The 21,904-nt window shown below is 41.4% G+C and overlaps 1 protein-coding gene across 12 annotated transcripts in view; it reads left to right on the forward strand.

The window, feature by feature from the left end:
• ppfia2 (PTPRF interacting protein alpha 2) overlaps positions 1–21,904 on the forward strand; it is a 126,640-nt gene that overhangs the window by 102,674 nt on the left and 2,062 nt on the right. For 4 of the 12 annotated variants that reach the window (XM_017302801.1, XM_008400421.2, XM_017302803.1 and 1 more), the window contains 24 exons: positions 1,291–1,512; positions 2,745–2,891; positions 4,853–4,987; positions 5,547–5,630; positions 6,979–7,110; positions 7,197–7,259; positions 7,425–7,516; positions 8,221–8,353; positions 8,895–9,112; positions 9,736–9,976; positions 11,051–11,080; positions 11,204–11,334; positions 11,422–11,603; positions 12,232–12,322; positions 13,416–13,418; positions 16,111–16,192; positions 17,226–17,426; positions 18,600–18,662; positions 18,910–18,942; positions 19,029–19,204; positions 19,372–19,469; positions 19,548–19,723; positions 20,075–20,143; positions 20,667–20,998. In XM_017302801.1, the coding sequence (XP_017158290.1) occupies positions 1,291–1,512; positions 2,745–2,891; positions 4,853–4,987; positions 5,547–5,630; positions 6,979–7,110; positions 7,197–7,259; positions 7,425–7,516; positions 8,221–8,353; positions 8,895–9,112; positions 9,736–9,976; positions 11,051–11,080; positions 11,204–11,334; positions 11,422–11,603; positions 12,232–12,322; positions 13,416–13,418; positions 16,111–16,192; positions 17,226–17,426; positions 18,600–18,662; positions 18,910–18,942; positions 19,029–19,204; positions 19,372–19,469; positions 19,548–19,723; positions 20,075–20,143; positions 20,667–20,990 (3,126 nt within the window). In that variant the 3' untranslated portion in view covers positions 20,991–20,998. The other 8 variants (XM_008400426.2, XM_017302804.1, XM_008400428.2 and 5 more) reach the window with 5 other exon arrangements.

Raw genomic sequence — 21,904 nt, forward strand, 5'->3', positions numbered from 1 at the left:
TCAGCTTTCTGGCTTTAAATAAAAATAAACTATTTAATGTACTGAGACATTTATTTAAAGGGAATAAAGAAGATTTCAAAATCCAACAATGACATGCAAATATATTCCCTTAAGAGCCAAATTTGTATTTCTTTTAAGAAAGGCTGGTCATCTTGTTTCAGGCAGCTGACAGGAACTTCTTCATGCACCAAGCAGTCGATGGAAACTATTGACACTCGTCCAAATTCTCCTGCATTCATCAGGAGGGCTATGAATTAAATTTTGAGATGTAACGTGACTTCATTTGACATCTTGGTCAAGGAAATACACTTGATCATTCTACCTTTCTTTACTGACTGTACCATCAATTTGGAATAAAAACTTTAAAACTCATGGAACTGCATCTTGTTCCACAACGCCGCACCGATTTTGTTTTATATCGGCATCATCAGAACTTTAAACCTCATATCTGATGCTAAAAAAAATATTTCCATGCAGATAGACAGCTGGATAGTTGGTTAGATCAATGGGAAGGCTGCTGCTCGGCTGGTCCTCTGCAGGCTGCAGCTTGGGGGAGGAGAATAGAGTGTGGAGAGTAGAGGGAGGAAGAGCGCGCACGCTGAGGCGAGAGGTAATGAGAAGACTGTTATCATCTGCTCTGTTCTGAGGAGATAAAATAAAGGAATATAAACACAGGCTGTTTTCTGCATGTTAATGTTTGGCTGCGTGTTCCTCATGTGAAGCGACGTAGGCAAAGTTTTAACCTTGCGGTGATGGAGAGGTTTAGTCATTCAGCGTCGCTGCAGTCACAAGGACTGACAGAGACGCTGCTGCAAACACCATTAGCTGGGAGTGACAGCCTGTCCTGTGGTGTAAAATATACATGGCTGTGGCCTTAATGTGGCAGGTAGGAGGAGGTCAAGGGCAGGAAAGGTCATGCTTTCTTTTAGTTTTAGAAATTGTTAATGCTTTTTGTTTTCTGTTCTCATTCCTATTCCTTATTTTGTCTACCAAATCGTTATTGCTATGAGGTAAAAATAAACTTTTATGAGAGATAGACGCATATATAGACGTTTCAGCCAATGGATGGGGAATTTTATACACTTTCTGCTAGTAACCTTTATCTGAAGAGGCAATCTCTAAAATTTGACTTTACTTTGTAAGCTAACTAAATTTTGTAAAGACTGTATGCTTTGCGGCTATGCACTAAAACACCTAAAATAAAAAAAGGTTGGAAAATGTCACCTATAGTTTCTATGGAAAGCTTTTCTTTCCTATGTTGACCTCGCACATGTTGTGTCTCCCTCTCAGCGCCTGTCGAACGGCTCTCTGGAGTCGGCCCGCGAGGCGAGCCAGGTGGTGGAGCTGCAGGATCTGCTGGAGAAGCAGAACTACGAGCTGGCCCAGATGAAGGAGCGCATGTCCTCTCTGTCCTCCAGGGTGTCCGAGGTGGAGCAGGAGCTGGAGACAGCCCGCAAAGACCTCATCAAGTCAGAGGAGATGAACAACAAGTACCAGAGAGACATCAAAGAAGTAAAAGCACATACACATTCACTCGTATGCATGCAGAGAAGAGAGGGAAATGTGCATATTTCTAAGTTGGGGAGGAAAAAGACATGAAAGAATCCTTGCAGTGGTGTGAAAAAGCTGGCATTTCAAATCCAATGTGTCCATGCCCTGAATAAATGGACATTTTTGAAATTAAGTCAAACTAAAGTTTCTCTCTGTTAGCCCAGTTTGAAAATTTATTCGAATACATAGTTCGCTGAAAATGTGGCCTATTCCTCGTGGACTGATCTGATGTAGCATTTTAAGGTACTTAAATGTTGCAGATGTTGCTTTATAAGCCATAAGTCCATCATAAAGTCTTTCCCAAATGGTTTAAAGCCACTTTGAATGTGCACATCTATGCTAAAATGCTTTATAATAATTTTCTCCTATGGTATTTAGCAAACATAAGTAAGTTTGGCCATTTTGACAATGAGAAAGTTTATGTATTCATCTGGTTTTAATCTCAATCTCTAAATATCTGCATACCTCCTTAAAAATGTCTACATTTCTAACATGTTAAATGCTGGCTCGTAAATATTCAGCACACTACAAGATACAGCAAAGAATATGAAGACAATAATTTTCCAATAGCCGACAGCACAATAGCACAGCTGCGTACTTGTTCACTGTGCGTATGCGTATAGGCTGATACCCCTTTGAACCACGACTGAAATTACTATTGATTGCTAACAATGCAGGCTGAGGCATTTATTGCAGCCTTATTGGAAAGACGGCTTGTTATCACCGTTATCTGTCGTCTCTCAGAGCTGCAGTATTTATCCACCCTTGCAGGATGACTATTTCTTGATGCTTAGTTGGGAAAACAACATAAGCTTTTCTCGTCTCCTGCAGTTCTTTCTGCAGGAAATTAACTCTCATAGTTTTTGTGGTAGTTCTGTCACTGTGAAGCACATCTGTGTCTCTCTGTCTTCAGAAATATTCCTTCTCTTTGGAGTCTGACTGGGTTTGTCCTTCGCTCATGCAGAAGTCACTTTTTGCTTTTTGTAGCTTCTCAACTCATTTTGTGCAGCTTTTGAGAATCCTGCACAAATGTTCCTTTTTTATTTTACTCTATAAAAGTACATTTCGTTGTGTATCTTAATGCATTCTATACATGCAGAAAACATAAGCAACAACTAAAGTTCTGATTTAACACAGAAGTAAATAAAATCAACACCAGGATCTGGACTGTTCTAACTGATGATTGTGCGCAGGTCATGTGCCAGAAGGAGGACATGGAGGAACGCATCGTCACGCTGGAGAAGCGCTACCTGAGCGCGCAGCGAGAAGCCACGTCTGTGCACGACATCAACGACAAGCTGGAGAATGAGTTGGCCAACAAAGAAGCATTCCTTAGACAGGTAGGCTTGATGGTTAATAACTCAAAGATGGCGGTAGACTCTGAAGCCAGTTTACGATGAGGTTCTCCTGGTTTTGCATGTTGGATTCTCCCCTGAGGCTGGACCGTTAAAAGGTTTCTTGACATTGTGTCAGATCATTACTGAGCAATCTGGAGCAGTGCGCGTGTCTAATAACAAGTCTGATCACTACAGAATGATAAAACTAATCCAAAGTTTTCAAAGTCAGAAATCATCAAAGTGTTGAAGTACTTAAAGTCAGGCGATACTAAATGGAGGTTTGGATTCCCTGCTGTGTTTCTTCATCCTAATGAAACAAGGATGGGGAAAAAGAATAACATTTCTCTTTTTGCTGGAAATGCTGGTTTGCAATAATGAAAATCTTTCACAGGTCTCATCAAAAAATAGCTTTTTTTTATACCTGTGAGTGCACAGTACTGGACCAGCTGACTCTCACTCTTTCCAGTGTTTCCTGCATGCTTGACTGCTCGTTATTCTGCCTTTAGGTGTTAATGTGCAAACTGTATGCAGCAGCTCAAATTAGTTTTACTTCACTCCATTTTAATCACATTTAGTTATATAATTATTGAGAATACCTACATCAGATTTAATCATGACAAAGCATCTGAAAACTTTAATATTTTAGATTTTTAGTTTTGGGGTTTAAACAGCATTTTAGACATCAGAACTACTGACACTTTGTCTTTAGGTACCATGAAGCTTCAGTACTTTGAGCTCCTGCTGCCTCCCTCCATCACAGGCTGTGCATTGAGTCCATTTGTCCTGTTGGCAGCAGATGAAGCTCAGGATACCCACTGATGTTTGAAGATAAGGTTTTGATGGAACGCAGACTCGGCCGTGGCTCCAGAAAGATGAAGCCATGAGAAGATACAGCAAGCAAAACGGCCAAAAATACACGCAGGAGCAAGTTACAAACCAAAAGCAGACGGCCATGATTCCCCAGTGTGACCTCAAAACTGAAAATATCACTGACACAGAAAACGGCACATTCTTGGCCCACTCCAGTCAAATGATTGCATGTTGAGCTGCCAGGCTTGATGCTTATGGGATCAAAGCTTCTGTCACTGAAAGCAAAGTAACGCTGCTCAGCGCTCCATAAAGAGCAAGGACAAAAGTCTCGACACACATCAGGGAGAAATGTCACTCAGCAACACCGAGCTTCATTTCTGTGGTTAGTACCTGCTAGCTGGAAACTGTCATTGGCAAATGCAGAGTTGCTGCTTTTTTCCAACAAAGGATGACTTTTGTTTTTTTGTTTTTTGTTTTTTAGCAGCAATGCAGTGCTGGTGATAAAGTGAAGAGAAAATGGAGATTGAGGGTTTTTTTGTTTCACCTTTTGTTGGCCAGAAGATTAGGAATATTTAAATGATTTAATGAAAATAAATAGATTAAATGGACAGCGGATGGAAACAAAACTGCTTCAATGTCGATTGGAAACCAACTTTTTAAATAATAGATTTTTAATCTCTTAAAATTTGACTGTGTTTGAGCTGAGATCTGGAGTTTCACATTACTCTTTTTCGACACGGTGCAGAAGTATTCATACATAAAGTAGCTGTTAAGTGAAAGAAGACAGATTCGTGTTTATTTATTGTTTACAAAAGTATCACATCAGACAAGTCGGCAGGTTAAAATTGTGGAAATTCTTACAATCCTACTCATGTTTGAATGGTCTAGTCAAAGTCCTGACGTACAGAAACTTGAAAATTACTGGCAAACCTTGGAGATTAATATATAGACGCTCTCCAATTGAGCTGTAATTGTAATTTTTAAAACCTGTTGAGGGACGTTAATCATTTGTGGTTGTAACGTGACAATGAATTCCTCGTCGAGGCCGTGCAGACCCGATGGATTCACCAGGACTCAGCATGCGCAGCTAATAAACACCGACTGAAACAAACGGTGGCGCTCATGTGAATCCTGGTGTTGCTGTTTGTGTCCAGATGGAGGAGAAGAACCGGCAGCTGCAGGAGAGGCTGGAGCTGGCCGAGCAGAAGCTGCAGCAGACCATGAGGAAGGCGGAGACGCTGCCGGAGGTGGAGGCAGAACTTGCCCAGAGGATAGCCGCCCTCACCAAGGTAGGGATGCAAACCGGTACGCACATCCCCTCAGACACCCTGACCTCTGGATGCTCCTGTGCCGCCGCGTGTCACGCCATGACATTTCAACGTGTTCCTTCTCCTCTTCCTCGGCCGCATAGTCCGACTCCAGCTCCTCCTCCGCCTCCCCTGATGATTATCACTTTATTATGGAAGCTAAGCTTGAAGACATGAACTCCATTCTTAGGAAGGTAGACCCGCGGGGAACATTGTAGTGGACATTGTTTAGTAGCGGCCGGTTACTGGGATTCTGCTCTGGCTGCATGGCACGCCCAGCTGGAGCTCTCACTTTGCTGCGCTGGAGAGGCTCTCCTCCTTTTCATTGTGGTTGTGATCTTTTCCCCTTTCACTCTTCCTTTCAGATTGCTCTCCATAGCTGTGCTTTCTAAACTACACCTGTTTCTCACTTTCTGGTTCAGGGCTTTGCTTCTGTAGCCGTCTCTGCTTTTTTCTTTTTCCTGCTGCCCTTCCTGCTCTCAAACAGGCCCATTATTGTGGCCCTTCTTTCTGTCCCCTCTATGTTTTAATCCATCTGCAGGCGGAGGAGCGTCACGGGAGCATCGAGGAGCGAATGAGGCACTTGGAGTGCCAGTTGGAGGAGAAAAACCAGGAGCTGCTCAGGGTGAGTCACTGCGGAGGAGTCGTGCCAGGCAACATTAACCAGGCAGCCAGTTTGATGTGACAACAACCGATGACACATTTTTGGGATTTATCACTGCTGAAGCCTGACCAAATGTGTGGTTCACACGCTCTGCTGAAGGAATAGTGCTCACAAATCATCCAGCCATGTCAAATTTATTTTAGGATTCAAATCTTCACAGCATTTCTGTTACGCTGTCACAATTTGCTGCCTTTTTTCTCCCTTTTAACACCATTTGAATAAGTGAAAACTGAACATGTATAGAGTGCTATCCACTTTTTTCTCACTCTTAGTACATATGTGTAAAAAATGTCTTTAACTAAAATATTCTGAAAAATCACATTTTTAACATATTTACCATCTTAAGAAGTAAGAACAAATTTGTAGTTTTCTGGAGTTATATTATCGTTACGACAATAGGATAGAAAAGGACAATTGTTGATATGTGGACAATGTCTAATAGTTGCTATGGAGACTCCGTGAAGCCAAGATACAACTCTCCAAAAACAAATTAAATAAATAAAAATAAATTGGGTCGAATGTTGTTTTGTTTAGTAGATTAATCTTCATGGAATACCTTTAAATTTATCCACATCTGCATAAAGTAAGGTTTGTTGGTCTAACCAGAATATAGCTAGACCATCACACAAGTTGAATTAGTTTATTTAGATTTAATCAAACTTTAAATGTCATTGTTGCTGTCCTTTCTTTTAGTTATTAAAAATCATAAGATGGGTATTTTAATGAGTTGACCTTTTTAAAGATGATTTTTATGATTAAATGTCTTTGTCACACCTGCTGCTAAGAGATAATTGACATGGAGTGAAAATTAAACACAGAGATCAGCAGATGATACAAAAATATAAAAAAAAGCACAAAACAAGCATTTCTATGGAACTTGAGTGTAAAATGATTTTTAGAAAAGTATTAAAAATAGAATCTTCACATCAAAAGTATAAAGTCATATTTTTTTTTACTCCGAGAAGAGCACATGAAAAGTTATAAAAAGGTTTAAAAGTGAATATTTCCAAAAAAATGTTGCTTTTTTTTTAACTGGGTTTATAAGTAGTTGAAGAATGAAGTTGCATGATTAGTTCATTTATTCTTCATTTATCCCCTACAAAGTGAAACATGCCAGCAAACTGCAACCTTTTTGTACGTTTTCCACGACATTCAGCTATTATTATCTAATAAATATATAATATTAATTAGAAGAGGTCAGAACAATTAAACTCTTACAAAAACAATCACCGTTACATTTTTAGCACCATATTCTGTCATTTACAAGTGACTCAGCTCAGTTTGGTCCTTGCTGTGTTTTACCATCCAGGCACGACAGAGAGAAAAGATGAACGAAGAGCACAACAAGCGACTTTCGGACACGGTGGATCGACTCCTCACTGAGTCCAACGAGCGCCTCCAGCTTCACCTGAAGGAGAGAATGGCAGCTCTGGAGGAGAAGGTCTGCAGACGGAGGGCAGCAGAGCGGAGACTCGGTCATGTCGGTTCTCAGTGACTGAACGTTGCCGTTTGTTCTCATCTTTGCAGAACATGTTAATTCAGGACTCGGATGGATACAGAAAACAGTATGAAGAGTCTATACATGAAAAAGTATGTCATCTTGATTTCAGTCAGAAAAAATAAGCTTAGCAGAAATAAAAATGAAATAGAAAGTTGTAAGACTTTTGCGTCTGTTTGACTAGGAATTTAACGTAGTTTTCTATTTTTCCTGAAAAACATTGTAGCTCATTGACGATGATGATTTGTTTTGTCCAGTCTCAGCTGGCAGAGGAGATCGAGAAGCTGAGATCAGAGCTTGACCAGTACAGACTGAGGGCAGGCTCCCTCACAGAACCCACGCTGTCTCGGTAGGTTGCTAGTTTGAGTCCCTGTACGTTGAGCCTGACACACACGCTACCCTGTCATTTCTCTTACAGTGAAACATGCACATGTGATCTAAAGTGTTGCATGTTGTGGCTGAAAATGCAAATTCTGATGTCTTTGGTTTAGGCACGTATTAAAAAAAGTTATAAATATGTTGACTATTGTAAGAAAACATGCAGATGGAGCATTTCGTCAAGGTTTGTACAGGATGTGTTTATTGTAAAATGCAATAATAGGCTAAATCTGCAGTTAGTGTGAAGATATTAAATTATTTCTGTTTATTGGAAGCATCTGATTCGCTCTGTTACACCACAGTTGGAAATGCTGCTTTCACTGATTTTCTGGTATTTCTGCAGATATTTCTTTTATGCACCATGAACTTTAAATATTAGAACACTGGTGTGTTTACATCAGCAGTGCTAATCCAGGCCATAGACAATTTAAAGGCACAGACCATGAACATTCATTCTGCTTGAGGGAGGCTGTGATTGGTTTGCTGCTTGCTTAGCTGAACATTTTCCGTCTCTCATCCTTCATTTTCCACCTCACCGCTCAGACAATTCCTTGTTTAGTGATTGGTCTAAAGACAGAAAACAAGTCCAGACGTGATTCACCTTAAACACAAGTTGGTTTGGTTTTAGGGGAACAACGCAGAGAAGTTGATGCTTGATTTAAATGTGCGTTTTAGGTCTCATCTCGACACATCAGCTGAGCTTCGTTTCTCGTTGGGATCTCTGGCGGAAACCCAGTCGGACCATTACCGCTCAGCCAAAGTCATCCGCCGGCCGAGAAGGGGGCGAGTGGGTCTACGGGAAACAAAGGTGAGACGCATTCACTGCAGTTCACCTGCAGCTGTTTGCTTTAGGTAAAAAAAAAAACATCAAATGAAAATATACAGTATGCACAGGAAGTTCATTTCCTGTACATACTTGTTCATTTGAGACAGAACATTAGGGTCTTTGTAGGTGAAAGAAAAAAATATATTTCCATGGAAGAAGAGATAAATTTTCCACAATCCCAAGAAAAACTTGGATTTTCTGTCATAAACTAGAAGGAAAAAACAGAAAAACTAAGATTCTCTGACATTATTAAATCAGACATTTCTTAGTAAAGAGATTTTTCTGATAAAATTTGACATTTCTTCTTACAAATTTCTAAATATTTAATATTATACCTTTATTCATTTTCTTGCAAATTAACAACTTGTCCCTCATTAAATATCAAACACCTTTTTCCTTGAAGAAAATAAACCTGAAGCTGCCAGTGGTGTGAATCATTTTAAGCGGAACTCACTTAACCTTTTCCCAAGAAAATGTGTTTTTTATTTTTTATTTTTAGAAATTATTTTGTTTCCATGTGCAGGCCAAATCGCTTGGCGAGCACGAATGGCGCTCGCAGCAGCTCGGCGTTCTGGGAGGCCACCACTTCGAGAGCGACACCGAGATGTCGGACATCGACGACGACGACAGGGAGACGCTGTTCAGCTCCATGGACCTTCTCTCCCCCAGCGGCCACTCCGATGCACAAACGCTGGCCATGATGCTCCAAGAGCAGCTGGACGCCATCAACAAGGAGATACGGTACCTCACACGAGAATTATGCTGAAATTCTGCTCCATTACACTTTTTATATTTGTATGTAGCTAATTATTTTTTGTTCTGTCCCTGAAAACGACACCAGAAACTTCACGCCTCTTAGTTCCTGGTGCTGTAATAAAAAATGTGCTGATCAGTATTCATTACCTGAAGCACAACTTCACTTTATTTCAAGGAGTGTCAATAAGCTTGTAGCTGATTTGCATTCACTCCAACAGAAACGGATCAGCATTCCTTCTGCAGCCACTTCATTTTAGTCTGACTGAATGTAATGATCATGAATCCTCTGAGTTTTCCTCTCAGCTAATTACAGAATTAGATCCTGGATATACTTCAAATGGATTACCTGACGTTTAGCCCTTAATTAGTTCGCTTCAGTCTGAAGGTATTCCGGGGCTTTTGTGCAGAGGATTTTTTCCGAAGCACACCCTGAAGACCAGAACGTAACAGTAAATTCTGGAACAATCTCGCTCTCTTGGCATTGAGCCCTTTAAATGTCCACAATTTACCACAACAGGGGCTGTTATTACCAGCTAAAACCGCTTTAAGTTCTCTGCTACACAACATTTACAGCACAATAAATGCGCTCCAAATCGTTCTTGGTTCAGGCTGATCCAGGAGGAGAAGGAGTCAACAGAGCTGCGAGCGGAGGAGATTGAGAACCGGGTGGCCAGCGTCAGCCTGGAAGGTCTTAACCTGGCCCGTATGCACCACCATGGAGCCTCCATCACTGCCTCAGCCACCGCCTCCTCCCTGGCCTCCTCTTCCCCACCCAGCGGCCACTCCACCCCTAAACTGGACCCTAGAAGCCCGGCACGGGACATGGAGCGCATGGGAGTGATGACTCTGGTAAGATGCAAAGTGTCGCACCGTATCACACGTATCCTTTTTTTTTTTTTTCTGGAAAACTGAGGACACGTTAGATGTCTAATCTTCGTGTTTTAAAATGATCCCGTTGACTCATAGCCAAGTATATTGACAAAAATGTGATTTTAGCTGAGGTTTCCTGTGTGTTTGTAGATTTTCCTCATGAAATTACAGAAGATGTGAGTAAATCTAGTTGCTCTGACCCTCAACGACTTTACAAAACTGTGTGAAGAAGTTTGGAGGACTTTTCAAAAAACTTTTGTGAGGCGCAGTAGCAGCTTGAAAGCAAAATGCTTTTCTTCTCCAAGCACTGAAGATGCTGCAGATAGTTCATGCAGTGGTAATAGTATGTAGTTGATCTCATTAAAAATCCACTCGCATCCCCAGCAAAACCACAATGAATGTGATTTAAACAAATATTCTCCGTGTGGATAACTGGTGAAGTCCTGATCACTTTCTGTTCAAATATTTGACCATCAGCTGAGTGAGGTACATTTATCTTCCATCAGAAACAGCAACTGTAGCAGTTACTTCAACCATTGGTGCTAAAAAGAATCCCTCAGTGCTAACGTAGGGACTAAAGAATGTTGTAGGTGAAATCACTCAGCATATAGGGTGATTTAAAAAAAAAAAAAATGCTATTTTTGAGTTTACAACTGGCTGGTCACATATCAGGAACAACCACGATGAAAATCACACAATTTAAAACAATTTTTTGTTTGCAGTTCCTTTAGGAAGAGACACTGACTGAAGGCTCTAACAGTCCAGATGAGACCAAGAGGAATAAATGGTTCTAAAAATAAGAATTTAATGCAAATCCACCACAAGGTTATGATGTGTAAATGCATTTCTTTTAAAGGCTTTGATGTGGCTGATCAAATAACTGGTTTGTCTGAACAGACGTTTGGCAACGGCTCATAGGTTTCTACTAGTGCATGATGTTTATATTCAGTCCCAACCTTTTTATATGCCGTTTACCGTTTCATCCTTGTTTTCACACACATGCATACTGACACGTCAATATTACCATCTTTTTTTTATCTCTCCATTCTGCAGCCCAGTGATTTGAGGAAACACAGGAGAAAGGTACAGGCAGCATGATAAACGTATTTACACTTAATGCTGTAACGGCTCCATGAAGGAACTGTTGGCTTGCTGGCAGTCGGATATTCCTGATTCATGTTGCTCCCCTTTGACCTCGTCCCTCAGATAGCAGCCGTGGAGGAGGATGGCCGAGAGGACAAGGCCACCATCAAATGCGAGACGTCGCCTCCTCCGACGCCGCGCACCGTACGAATGACGCACACACTGCCAGCCTCCTCGCACAACGATGCACGAGGGTACACTTTCTGCTCAAATATTTATAAAAATAGACTCGTAAACCTCTCTTTCTCGCCAGCATTGTCCATTTACATTTTTGCCCTCAGGATTGTGGCTTCTCTGGAGGCTGAAGCCAGTGCCCTGAGTAGCGTAGCCAGCAGCCAAGACTCCCTGCACAAACAGCCGAAGAAGAAAGGGATCAAATCCTCCATCGGACGCTTGTTCGGCAAAAAGGAAAAAGGCCGACTGGCACATCTAGCACACAGACAGGTCATGGTAGATCCACAAGGTCAGTGGTGCTTTCAGAATTATGGGTAGAATTTAGAAAGTATTAAAGTTTTTCAAACCTAGAAGAAGAAAAAAGTGTGAATAATAATAAATATTTAAGTGCTACAGTTTCTGATAGTGCTAAAGTTTTTTGGGGTTTTTTTGCACAGTTTGAACCTGTGTTTAGAAATTATGAAATAGAAGTGAATCACTATTTTAATTAAAATATGTGCAAAAATAGAAAAGGAAAAGCCTTACTTTAATGTCCTTTGGTCCTTCTTTGACATTTTACTGAATGGTGGTGATTGGGATTCTTTTTAGTTCGTTTTACCCAAAAATCCAAATAAACCCAAGTCCTTTAAATGTCAACATCAAAATTAAATGAGCCACAACTGAACTGCATGGCAAACTTTTTAAATTATAGTAATTGTACAGAAAATTGAAGTCAGCTTCTGTCTTTAACACGTTGCTTAACGGGCACCATGCGAGGCTAACAGGAATGATTAAAGCTATAAATCACTCTCACAGATGGTGAACGTCTTGCACAGGAAATGAGACAACATATCTTTGTTTGCCTATATAAAATCTTAATTTTTGTGCATGACATTAAAAAAGAAAGCTAAAATTTACTGTTTCTCCTTTTTCATCAGCCACAATGATGGACCTAGACGCGTCGGGCCAGGACACGGGGGTGGGCAAGCTGGGAACTCAGGCTGAGAAGGACCGCAGATTGAAAAAGAAGTAAGATCATGAGTTGTAATTAGAAATGTGTTAAAACGTGACACAGTCTCTTCTGAAAACACACTTCCTGCAACTTGTACAGTCAAGTCCATTCTTTAAAACACAGCCGGCCTCCGTTTCCAGCATTTACCTGATCCTGCAGCACTCACTTCACTGTATGAAATAGTAAATCCGACGCTGAGAACAGAGTCGGTAGACGGCAGAAACCGGATCAGTGTCCAGGAGCGGATATCAGTGTTGCTGTGTTCAAACACAGAGTCAGAGTCAGATCCAGCTTGAAAAGCCAATTAATCCCACAGAGGTGCTCTGTCAATTTGGAAGCTATAGGCGGCTTTCCCAACCCAGCACTCATACATTACACTTCAGAGTGTACACAATATGCAGTATGCGTGTGATTGTGTGTGTGTGTGTGTGTGTGCATTTGCCATGCTCCGGTGCCAAATGATGAATGTCATTTGCTCGAAGTGCACATCGAGTTGTCATGACAAATAACTTTGCCTCCCATGTAGTTGGTCAATATAAAGTGGTTGTTGTATGACAAATGTGCTGTTTTCCTTCCACTGCACCGACTTCTCCATAGCGGCGTCCGGGACCCGGGCCTCGCCACCACCCTGCATCTTGGTGCCTCCTCCACACTGCATGCCATTACAAGCTGCCTGCACTTTCTTTCCATTTCAGCATCTTGATCGATCAAACTAAACGCTGTGGTGTCATTGTGGACTAGTTGTGTATTTTTCCTTCAAAAAGTACCTGAATGTAACTGAGCATTTGAATGCAAGGCCATGGAAGTTGGGAGCTGGGGGGGTTCTTGTTGTTTCAAAGCATTTCTCATTCCCTCTGCTGCACGAGATGTGTAGAAGACGACATTTTCTTTCACTGGTCTACAGATGCTCCTGTTAAACGAATGTCCTCCATAGTGAGACGTGTTTGCGTGTGTGTGTGTGAGCGAGTGCACGTGTGTTTTTAAAGTCATTTTGTTAACTGCCTTTTATCTCATTAACATTTGTGTACTTTTGTCTCCCCGTCGCTCTTTCTCCCCCTCTTTCTCTCTGACCCTTCCTCTCCCTTTCATCATCCTCTGACTCTAACAAAGCGGGTAAGTTGTTGTGAGGACGTCTAACTGACCTCCTGGATATGATGACCATTGTTTGAGCCATTTTTGCGCTGTCTGCCATCTCTCCTGTCTGTCCCACCATGTCCTGAAAGAACCAGTGCCAAAGCTGACGTCTCTCATCTATCTACCCTTTCTTTGTGGCTGTTAACGAAGCCATTGCTTTTCTTTCTGTTTTCATTTACCATCTGAAGACGTTTCTTCCTCCCCCGCCCCCCTTTCTACAGCTCAATGGCAGCTGCGCCTACGGCAGGATAGAGGTTGTGCCGCCGCTAAAACCAGGGCTTAATTTTCACACCCAAACTCTCTTCTCTCCTTTTATGTGTCTCTCTTTTTCTGTGTGTGAAGTAACCAGCTACAGTATCTGGTTATGGGCGTGTTTAAGGGGTTTTTTTCTCAGTTTTTGATTTATCATAACTTTTTCCTGACTTCCCTCTCCCCAGCTATGTTCAGTGGATGTATTTCACCATGCATTAGACGCAGGCTGAACATAAAACATCAACTATCTCCCCCATTTGCTAAATAGATAAAAACGGTGAATGTACTCGGTTGCATTTGGATGAACACATTTCTTCTACCATCTGTAGGCTTTTTGTTTGCTGTGATTAGTGCCTTGCAGAAGCATTCATGCAACTTGAGCTTTTTTGCATATATATTTTAATTCTACAACCTCAAATTCAAATGCTTATTATTCAGACGGAAGAAAAATGATACATATTTAGCATTTTTCTCAATAAAAAAAAGCTTAAAATAGAAAATACTTTGTCGTTTGGTTATATATTCAGAAGTTTTCAACTGTTAGCTGTGTCGTTCTTTACATATGTTGTATTTTAGTGAAAATCCGTTAATACTTCAAACAACAAATATACCTTACTATTTATTAATATGCACAGATGGAAATGCAAACTACCTCAGACATCCACAGCGTCCAATCAGTGCCAAAGAAAATGAATGAGGCTCCTGGATTGGCAGATTGATGTAATCAAGTATGAATTGGTAATTAATTACATATGTGTCTGATAAGTTATTTGGCAGAATGGAACAGTTTCATTCTACTCTGTAATTAAATGTGATTAAATTGTGTTCATTTTTCTTGGAGTCAGTTAATTAAAATGAACATGTTGAAGTAGCAGCTCTAGTATAAACACTGCTGGCCTCAGATGTTTGCTGTTAGGCGACGTTTTGAAGACGAAGTGACAGACCAGATAACGAAAATGGAAAACATCCAAATATAATGCATGCCGCACCTTTTAGATTTTTATGTGTACAAAACAAAACAGAGATTATACTTATTATGCACTACTTTGTGTTAGACTATCACATTTTTGAAGTTTGTAGCTTAAAAATGACAAAATGTGACAAAGTTTAAGGGGTATAAATACTTTTGCAAGCCCACTGTATGTTGTGATAAAGCACCTTTTCACTGGACTAAGGCCTTGATGTTTTGGTGCTACATATATCATGTTTATTTATTTGCCCACTCCTCCAATTTGTCAAGCCCTTTGACAACACACCTAAGGAATGGGTTGTGGAGTTTTTTTATGAAATGTGTTCACAAACCAGAATAATGATTTATTTCTGTGTGTAGGTATGAGGATGTGTTTGCAAGGCGCTTTTGGCTGTTAAACAACCCTCCGTCTCGGCGTGGGAGGATTCAGTACAATACAAATAGCCGTGTGCATGACAAACTGAAGGGATCTATTCACTGCTTCTAGTCAATAAGGTGCAATTTACATCACGCTGACTAGGTCGGCTCCAAGTGAGGCAAAGCGAAACCTTACTCAGCTCTCTCAGGATGCACTTCGCCACCTGCTAAACAAAACCATGGAGCACAGCCCAGAAAATCAGAGCAAAAGTTGCACATAAAATACCCGACTGCGTAATTCAAACACTGCAACAGAAAAGCACAAAAATCGGGACCAGCAGAATAAAGTGTGAGTGGCTTAACTGGGATGAGTTTGGAAATCCTGCTGGTGTTAAAAACTGAGCAGTGAAGCGTCGTCCAGGTGGACGTTTGGTTCGACGCTGGGCCCGCGCCGTTAGCCGCTTTTCAAGAAAACACTCATCTAAACGGGTTATGGTGTCACAATAAATGATGTCTTGCAAATATGTCCATCCCTATTTTACTTTTTCATATTTTTCATGTTACAAAAACAAACATTTGTGGATTTTGAGGTTTACTCCTTCGGGTTTTTGTAAGATGTTCAAAGCTAGAGACTTTATGACTTCATAAACCATCTACACATCACATAAAATCTCAATAAAATACATTGAAGTTTGAAATTGTAACATGTCAAAAACATGAAGAGTTCAATGTGAAGGAAATGCTACTGAGCAGCAGAATTTTAATGCCTGTGTGTAAGAGTGTGTATCTCTGAGAGTGCGGCCAGATTCTCCACTCTGGAAGCACAGAGATAAACGATAAAGCGTTGCCCTTTTCAGCATGCTTGGTGTACAGGCTGGTCTCGGAGATAAAAACGAGCGCTAACCTCTCACGCACTGTGCACAAAAAGTCCATGCACACGAGATAGAACAACAAAAGCACGGCAGTGTCACTGGAGAGATTTGGATAAAGCGTGAGGGTGCCAGCGTGCTTAATAAGACGTATCAGACTGCTCGGCTGTATGTTGGAGACGTACAAGTTCGCATGTTCACTCCGGGTCTCCTCTGCCCTCAGGCACGAGCTTTTGGAGGAGGCAAGGAGGAAAGGATTACCGTTCGCGCAGTGGGACGGCCCCACAGTTGTAGCCTGGCTGGAGGTAAACGCCGTTTTCTGTTCCAGGTCCAATCAAACCTGAACCTTTTCAACACTTTACAGCTTCATTTACTGTGAGGCAGCTTCCAGGATTGTGTTCAAGGTCCCAGGGTGCAGGTAAAAACATTAGGGTAGAAATTTCCTCCAGGAAAGACCAGGGTATGGAGAAAATTAACATTTTTTTAATTGACTCTCAAGTATCAAAGTGTGGAGTTAACAGATTTTAAGTCTGAAGGAAATTTTAGGGCCACAAGTGTATTTTTCTCTCCAAACCTTTTACTTCATCAGTCGCCTTACAGACTCATGGTTCACATAGACATAAAAAAGAACAAAGACATGCATACCAATGTTTCCACAAAGCGCACTTTTAGCGAGGCTTTTTTTGTTTTGAAAAGGTGTTTTCAACTTGTCTGTGCAAAAAAAGGAAAGAAAAAGTCAATAACTTATTGACAACTGTTCAAAACCCTGAGTCTCTATAGAAAGAGCACGACTCTTGCACTGAGTGGGTGTGATTTGCTTCACATAATTTGATTTAAATATCAGTTTAATTCATGGCATTCCTTAAGACAGAAATAACTTGTACAGTCCAAAGATGCATCTTCACTCCTCCCATCATTCTGTTCCACATAAGGATGGAGTCAAATGGGATTATGGAGGCTGACGGTTGTATTTGTGAGCTGCTGATGGTCAACATTTATTGCAAGCATTACACATTTTTACTGGGACAGTTGTGATGCCAGATAACATGGTCTAAATCTCACCACTCAGTTATTGTCATAAGATGGAAAAGCAATAAACTGAAGCAACATCTTGATGTTTAACGGACAGATTTCAGCAGGAATAAATAAAAATATGTGAAAGACATGATAATAATGCTGGAAAAGAGACAATATTCAGTCATCTCTGCTAAAAATGTGAACAGCAGTAATAATATGTTTGAGCAGCTCTTATCTGGTAAATGGGATAAATGAGACGGATGAGTGAAAGCACAGTGACGGTCAGTACTTTCCTCATCACCCTCCCTGTTTTCCCTGCAGTTGTGGTTGGGAATGCCAGCCTGGTACGTGGCGGCGTGCCGTGCCAACGTGAAGAGCGGCGCCATCATGTCGGCGCTTTCCGACACCGAGATCCAGAGGGAGATCGGAATCAGCAACCCGCTGCACAGGCTCAAACTTCGCCTGGCCATCCAGGAGATGGTCTCCCTCACCAGCCCCTCGGCCCCGCCCACCACCAGAACCGTGAGTCACGGTCGCAAACATTTGTGGAAAGTTGCAACTGGCTTGAAGGAAGAAATAATTCATATTTTCTGGAAAATAATTTAAGATTTCCTTGATTTAAACATTGGTGAAATTCAGACATGTTGCTTTTATAGCTCCCTCTAGTGGGTTAATATCCAGAGCTAGCATATCTCATGACAGACTGAGGTTGAACGCTCAGAAAAATAAAACGGAGCATTCTGACTGTAGTATGCCGGTGTTCCAGTTAACTGCTGAAAGTCTTGCTCTCTCTCACTCTCTGTCATACAAAATAGTTTCCATTTATTTTTACTTTCCAAATGGGCAGGCATCAGTTTGAACCCATCAAGCAGGAAATGATGTCACCGTTTCATTTTTCTGTGCATCTCTAACATTAACAGGGTCCGTTTTAAAGGTTCACACACACAAAATCTGAAAGAAAACGTATTTGAGTTGGCATTTTTGCATGCACCCCCCATAACTAAAATGCTTGATCACTTTTTGACTCTTCCCTCCTCCCCAATTGTTTAATAACTATGATGGTACTCATCCCCCAGGCTCCTCTTTCCTTTCCCATCTTTTTGCCCATTTTGCTCCAGATTTCCTGAAATTTTACTCCAGATCCCCAATTTGAAACTATTCATATGTGGCGTCTTGGATTCTATTTTTTAGATCATTTCTGAACAATCAGGGTGAGACTGAAACAGTCGCCTTAGACTGAACACACTTTTGGTGTTTAGTGCAGTTATTGCGATTTTTCAACAGCACAGTTCCACTGGTAGATTGAGCAAAATCTGATGAACAACTTATTTTTCGATTAGCACGTGTTTTTGTTGGGCTCCTACTGAATGCAGATCATCTTACTGAGGAAGTGGATGGTGAGGGATGAGTAACATGGCATATTGGTCTTTTCATGTAATAACGTTTCTTTTGCATGGCATCGTCTTTATTTACATTACTTGATCGTATGCCAGCATTGAGATGTTCTGTTCTGTACTGTTTTTTTTTTTGTGTGTCCTTTGCATATTTTCTTTGACCCCTGGTGGGTTTCATCATCTGACCATGATGCTATAACACTATTGGCTTACAGTGGTGCTGCTCTTCTTCTTTAACACTGCTTGCCCCTCCTACTGGACCTCTACTACCACTCTGTCTCTTGGGCTTCGCCCGCTGTAGCCGTCAGGCAACGTATGGGTGACCCATGAGGAGATGGAGACCCTGGCAGCTCCTTCCAAAACGGTCAGTCCCTGTGCGTCCTGTCAGCCGTTTCTTCCTGCATCAGTTAACATCTCAGCGTAGATTAAATATTTTTGCCATAAATACGCCGAGTTCATTTTCAATCAATTTATAATCCTGCCTTTGGAAAGGAACTGGTCAAATCTGTTTGACTTTGAGCATAAAGCAATGTTTTTAAAGCAACTACAGTATTATTTTTATTCCTTCCTGAAAATTGCCTGATTAGTTTTCTTTTTTTGTATTGTGTCAGAAGTCAGACTCTGAAGAGGGGAGCTGGGCTCAGGTGAGGCCAGGAGCTTTTCATCCAGTCATTCAACACAACTACAGAGAGCTGCAGCTTTTATTTGCCTTTTCATCGTTTCGTCTCAGACCCTGGCTTATGGGGACATGAACCATGAGTGGATAGGAAACGAGTGGCTGCCCAGTCTCGGACTACCTCAGTACCGCAGCTACTTCATGGAGTGCCTGGTGGACGCCCGCATGTTGGACCACCTCACCAAGAAGGACCTGAGGGTGCACCTCAAAATGGTGGACAGCTTCCACAGGTACCTCACTTACACTTTGGCATGAAATTTAGTAACACCAACATTAAACAGAATTTCCTTACTTATTTTGCTATATCAAAAGTTGTGGTTCTGATGTGGAAAAGGTTCTAAATGTTTTTAGCAAACGGTGCAACAACTTTCACTGTGTGTGCTTTTTATGAAATCAGAACAAGTTTACAGTATGGAATCATGTGTCTGAAGAAGCTCAACTACGACAGGAAGGAGCTGGAGAGACGCAGGGAGCAAAGTCAGCATGAAATAAGAGGCAAGAATAGCAAAATTCAAACCATTCCTGTCGTGATGTTGAATATTTTTTTATTAAAGTTAATGTTTGCATCTGCAGATGTGCTGGTGTGGAGTAACGAGCGGGTCATCCGCTGGGTGCAGAGTATAGGCCTGCGGGACTACGCCAACATCCTGCTGGAGAGCGGCGTGCATGGCGCTCTGGTTGCCCTCGACGACAACTTTGACTACAGCAGCCTGGCTCTGCTTCTCCAGATCCCCACCCAAAACACTCAGGTGCTGCTGATGATTTTATCCACCCATCTAGAGAGTGAACTTTGAATATCTACCAACAAATATAGAAAAGCGTTGATTTTTAAAGCTCTAGGTTTAAAAATATGAGCCGTTACCTTGAAACTTAAAGCACACAAGTACCTTCAGAAGCTGGCGGATCAAAATCAGAACATACCAACTGTCATTCTGGCACGTTGCCCTGTCAGTTTTCACTCATCTAAATGGGTGATTTTTACATGTGGCATGGCGATCATCATGTGTCAGCCGCCTCTGTTGCCACGCTGCTGAAAATAGCTGGACTTGTGAAAATTAGCACGTGATGTAATTTCTTTTTTTTTACTCATTTTCCTTCAGGCACGTCAGATTTTGGAGCGAGAGTACAACAATCTGCTGGCTCTGGGCACTGACAGGAGACTGGACGAGGTGAGCTGGAGCGTCGTCACAAACAGAAACAAAGCTGTGCAAAGCTATTCTCACAACTTGAACTTCTAATTTATGTTTTAGTACAATTCTGGGAAGAAAAAAAAAATTACAAGCAGCTATAAAATGTTCTGCTGTGTTTTCTAGCTGCTGAGAGCCGTTAAGATTCATCTGCCTGGTCTAATATAAGTAGCAAACGTTCTGGTTTCCTTGTTTTGCAGAGGTCAGTTTGACATCTAGAGTAACATTAGCGCCCTCCAGTGTTTACAAAAGTAATCACTGAACTTTTTAATATTGCTTCAGTCTGTTTTGATGTCCAAACTAGTCCATACTTGGGAAGTGAAAGCAAAAACTACAAGGGATGAATAACTACAGTTTATTAGGTCTTCACTTTGGCTTTGACCTGTGGAAGATATTTGGAGTTTTTACATTTTAGATTGTTTTCTTTTCATATAAACCTCAGATCAAAGAAAATTTGATGTCTCGTATATTCTAAGAACACGTTTTTACTTCCTCTGTTGATCAGTGCGACGACAAAGACTTCCGGGGTCCGTCCTGGCGGAGACAGTTTCCTCCGCGGGACGTCCACGGCATCAGCATGATGCCTGGGTCAGCAGAAACGCTTCCAGCTGGGTTCCGGCTCACTGCGACCTCCGGTCATTCCAGAAGACTGCCCCCTGATGGTAAGAGTCATCGCTTTCCTTCTGCCGGCTTGACTTGGCCCATAGACTGCTGTGAATCTGGATATCTGAGTGAAGCAGCAGAGTTTAAAGCGGCAGCAACACACCTGAGGAGGAGTCTGAGCTGCTGCTTTGTCAGGAGCGTTCTGACTGTGTCTTGTTCTCTCTGACGGCTGCTCTGCAGTACTCTTTGAGGTGCTGGATGACAGTCCTGACGACATGTATTTGGACTGGTTTCAAGGTCAGCTATGTCCACAGAAAGTTCTGGGCTTGTCAGCCCCACATCCATACTAATTCTACATGATCCTTCTCATATTCACCCAACTTCTGTCCTGATGTTTCTCTCCTTAAAATAGTGATTTTCTTCTACTTAACCTTTAAGTACAACTCTTAGGATTCAGGCTTTATAGAGTGTTAACACTTTCACTGGAAGAACAACAAAAGGTAGACAGGTTATGTTTAACTGGAGGGTTTTCCAATTCTTCATGGTAAGACATGGGTCTGCACTAAAGGTCAGTACTGGTCTGCTGCAGAAATGTTTCGGACTTCAATAAGGGAAAAAGACAATATTGTTGCTTTGGTCAACCCTGATTTCCAGTAGTTATTTATTTGGAACTGTTTTCAGTTTTGTAAAGTTCATTTCACACAAAGAAACAGATTTCTTTTGTCTAAACTCATAAATTTGAACACAAATTTATGAGTTTAACTGTCTAATATAATTTGGCATCACTTGTTTAATCAAATGTGAAATTTAAAATTGATTTAGTGACCAAAGTTTGAAGGTTAATGTTTTAAAAATGGCTCGAATGCAATGGATAGTATATGGTAACTCTTTTCTGAAATTATTTAAATTTACTCCAGCCATTCACGTTGCTCTCTGGTGCCCAGTTAGAATTTTTCTGCATGAATTGCTTAAAAACAGCCTTGTTGAGTAGCAGGTCCAGTACTGTCCTTTAAGTCCCTTTAACGGCCTTCTGTTCTGCTTGACTAGGAATAGATGAATTTCTGGCCAGTGTCCTCTAACTATTTGTTCCCTATGACACTGAAACAGCTTTCCTGTGCTCCTCCATCTCTAATCTCTGTG

This window comes from Poecilia reticulata, linkage group LG23 (assembly GCF_000633615.1).
Source record: "Poecilia reticulata strain Guanapo linkage group LG23, Guppy_female_1.0+MT, whole genome shotgun sequence".
NCBI lineage: Eukaryota > Metazoa > Chordata > Actinopteri > Cyprinodontiformes > Poeciliidae > Poecilia > Poecilia reticulata.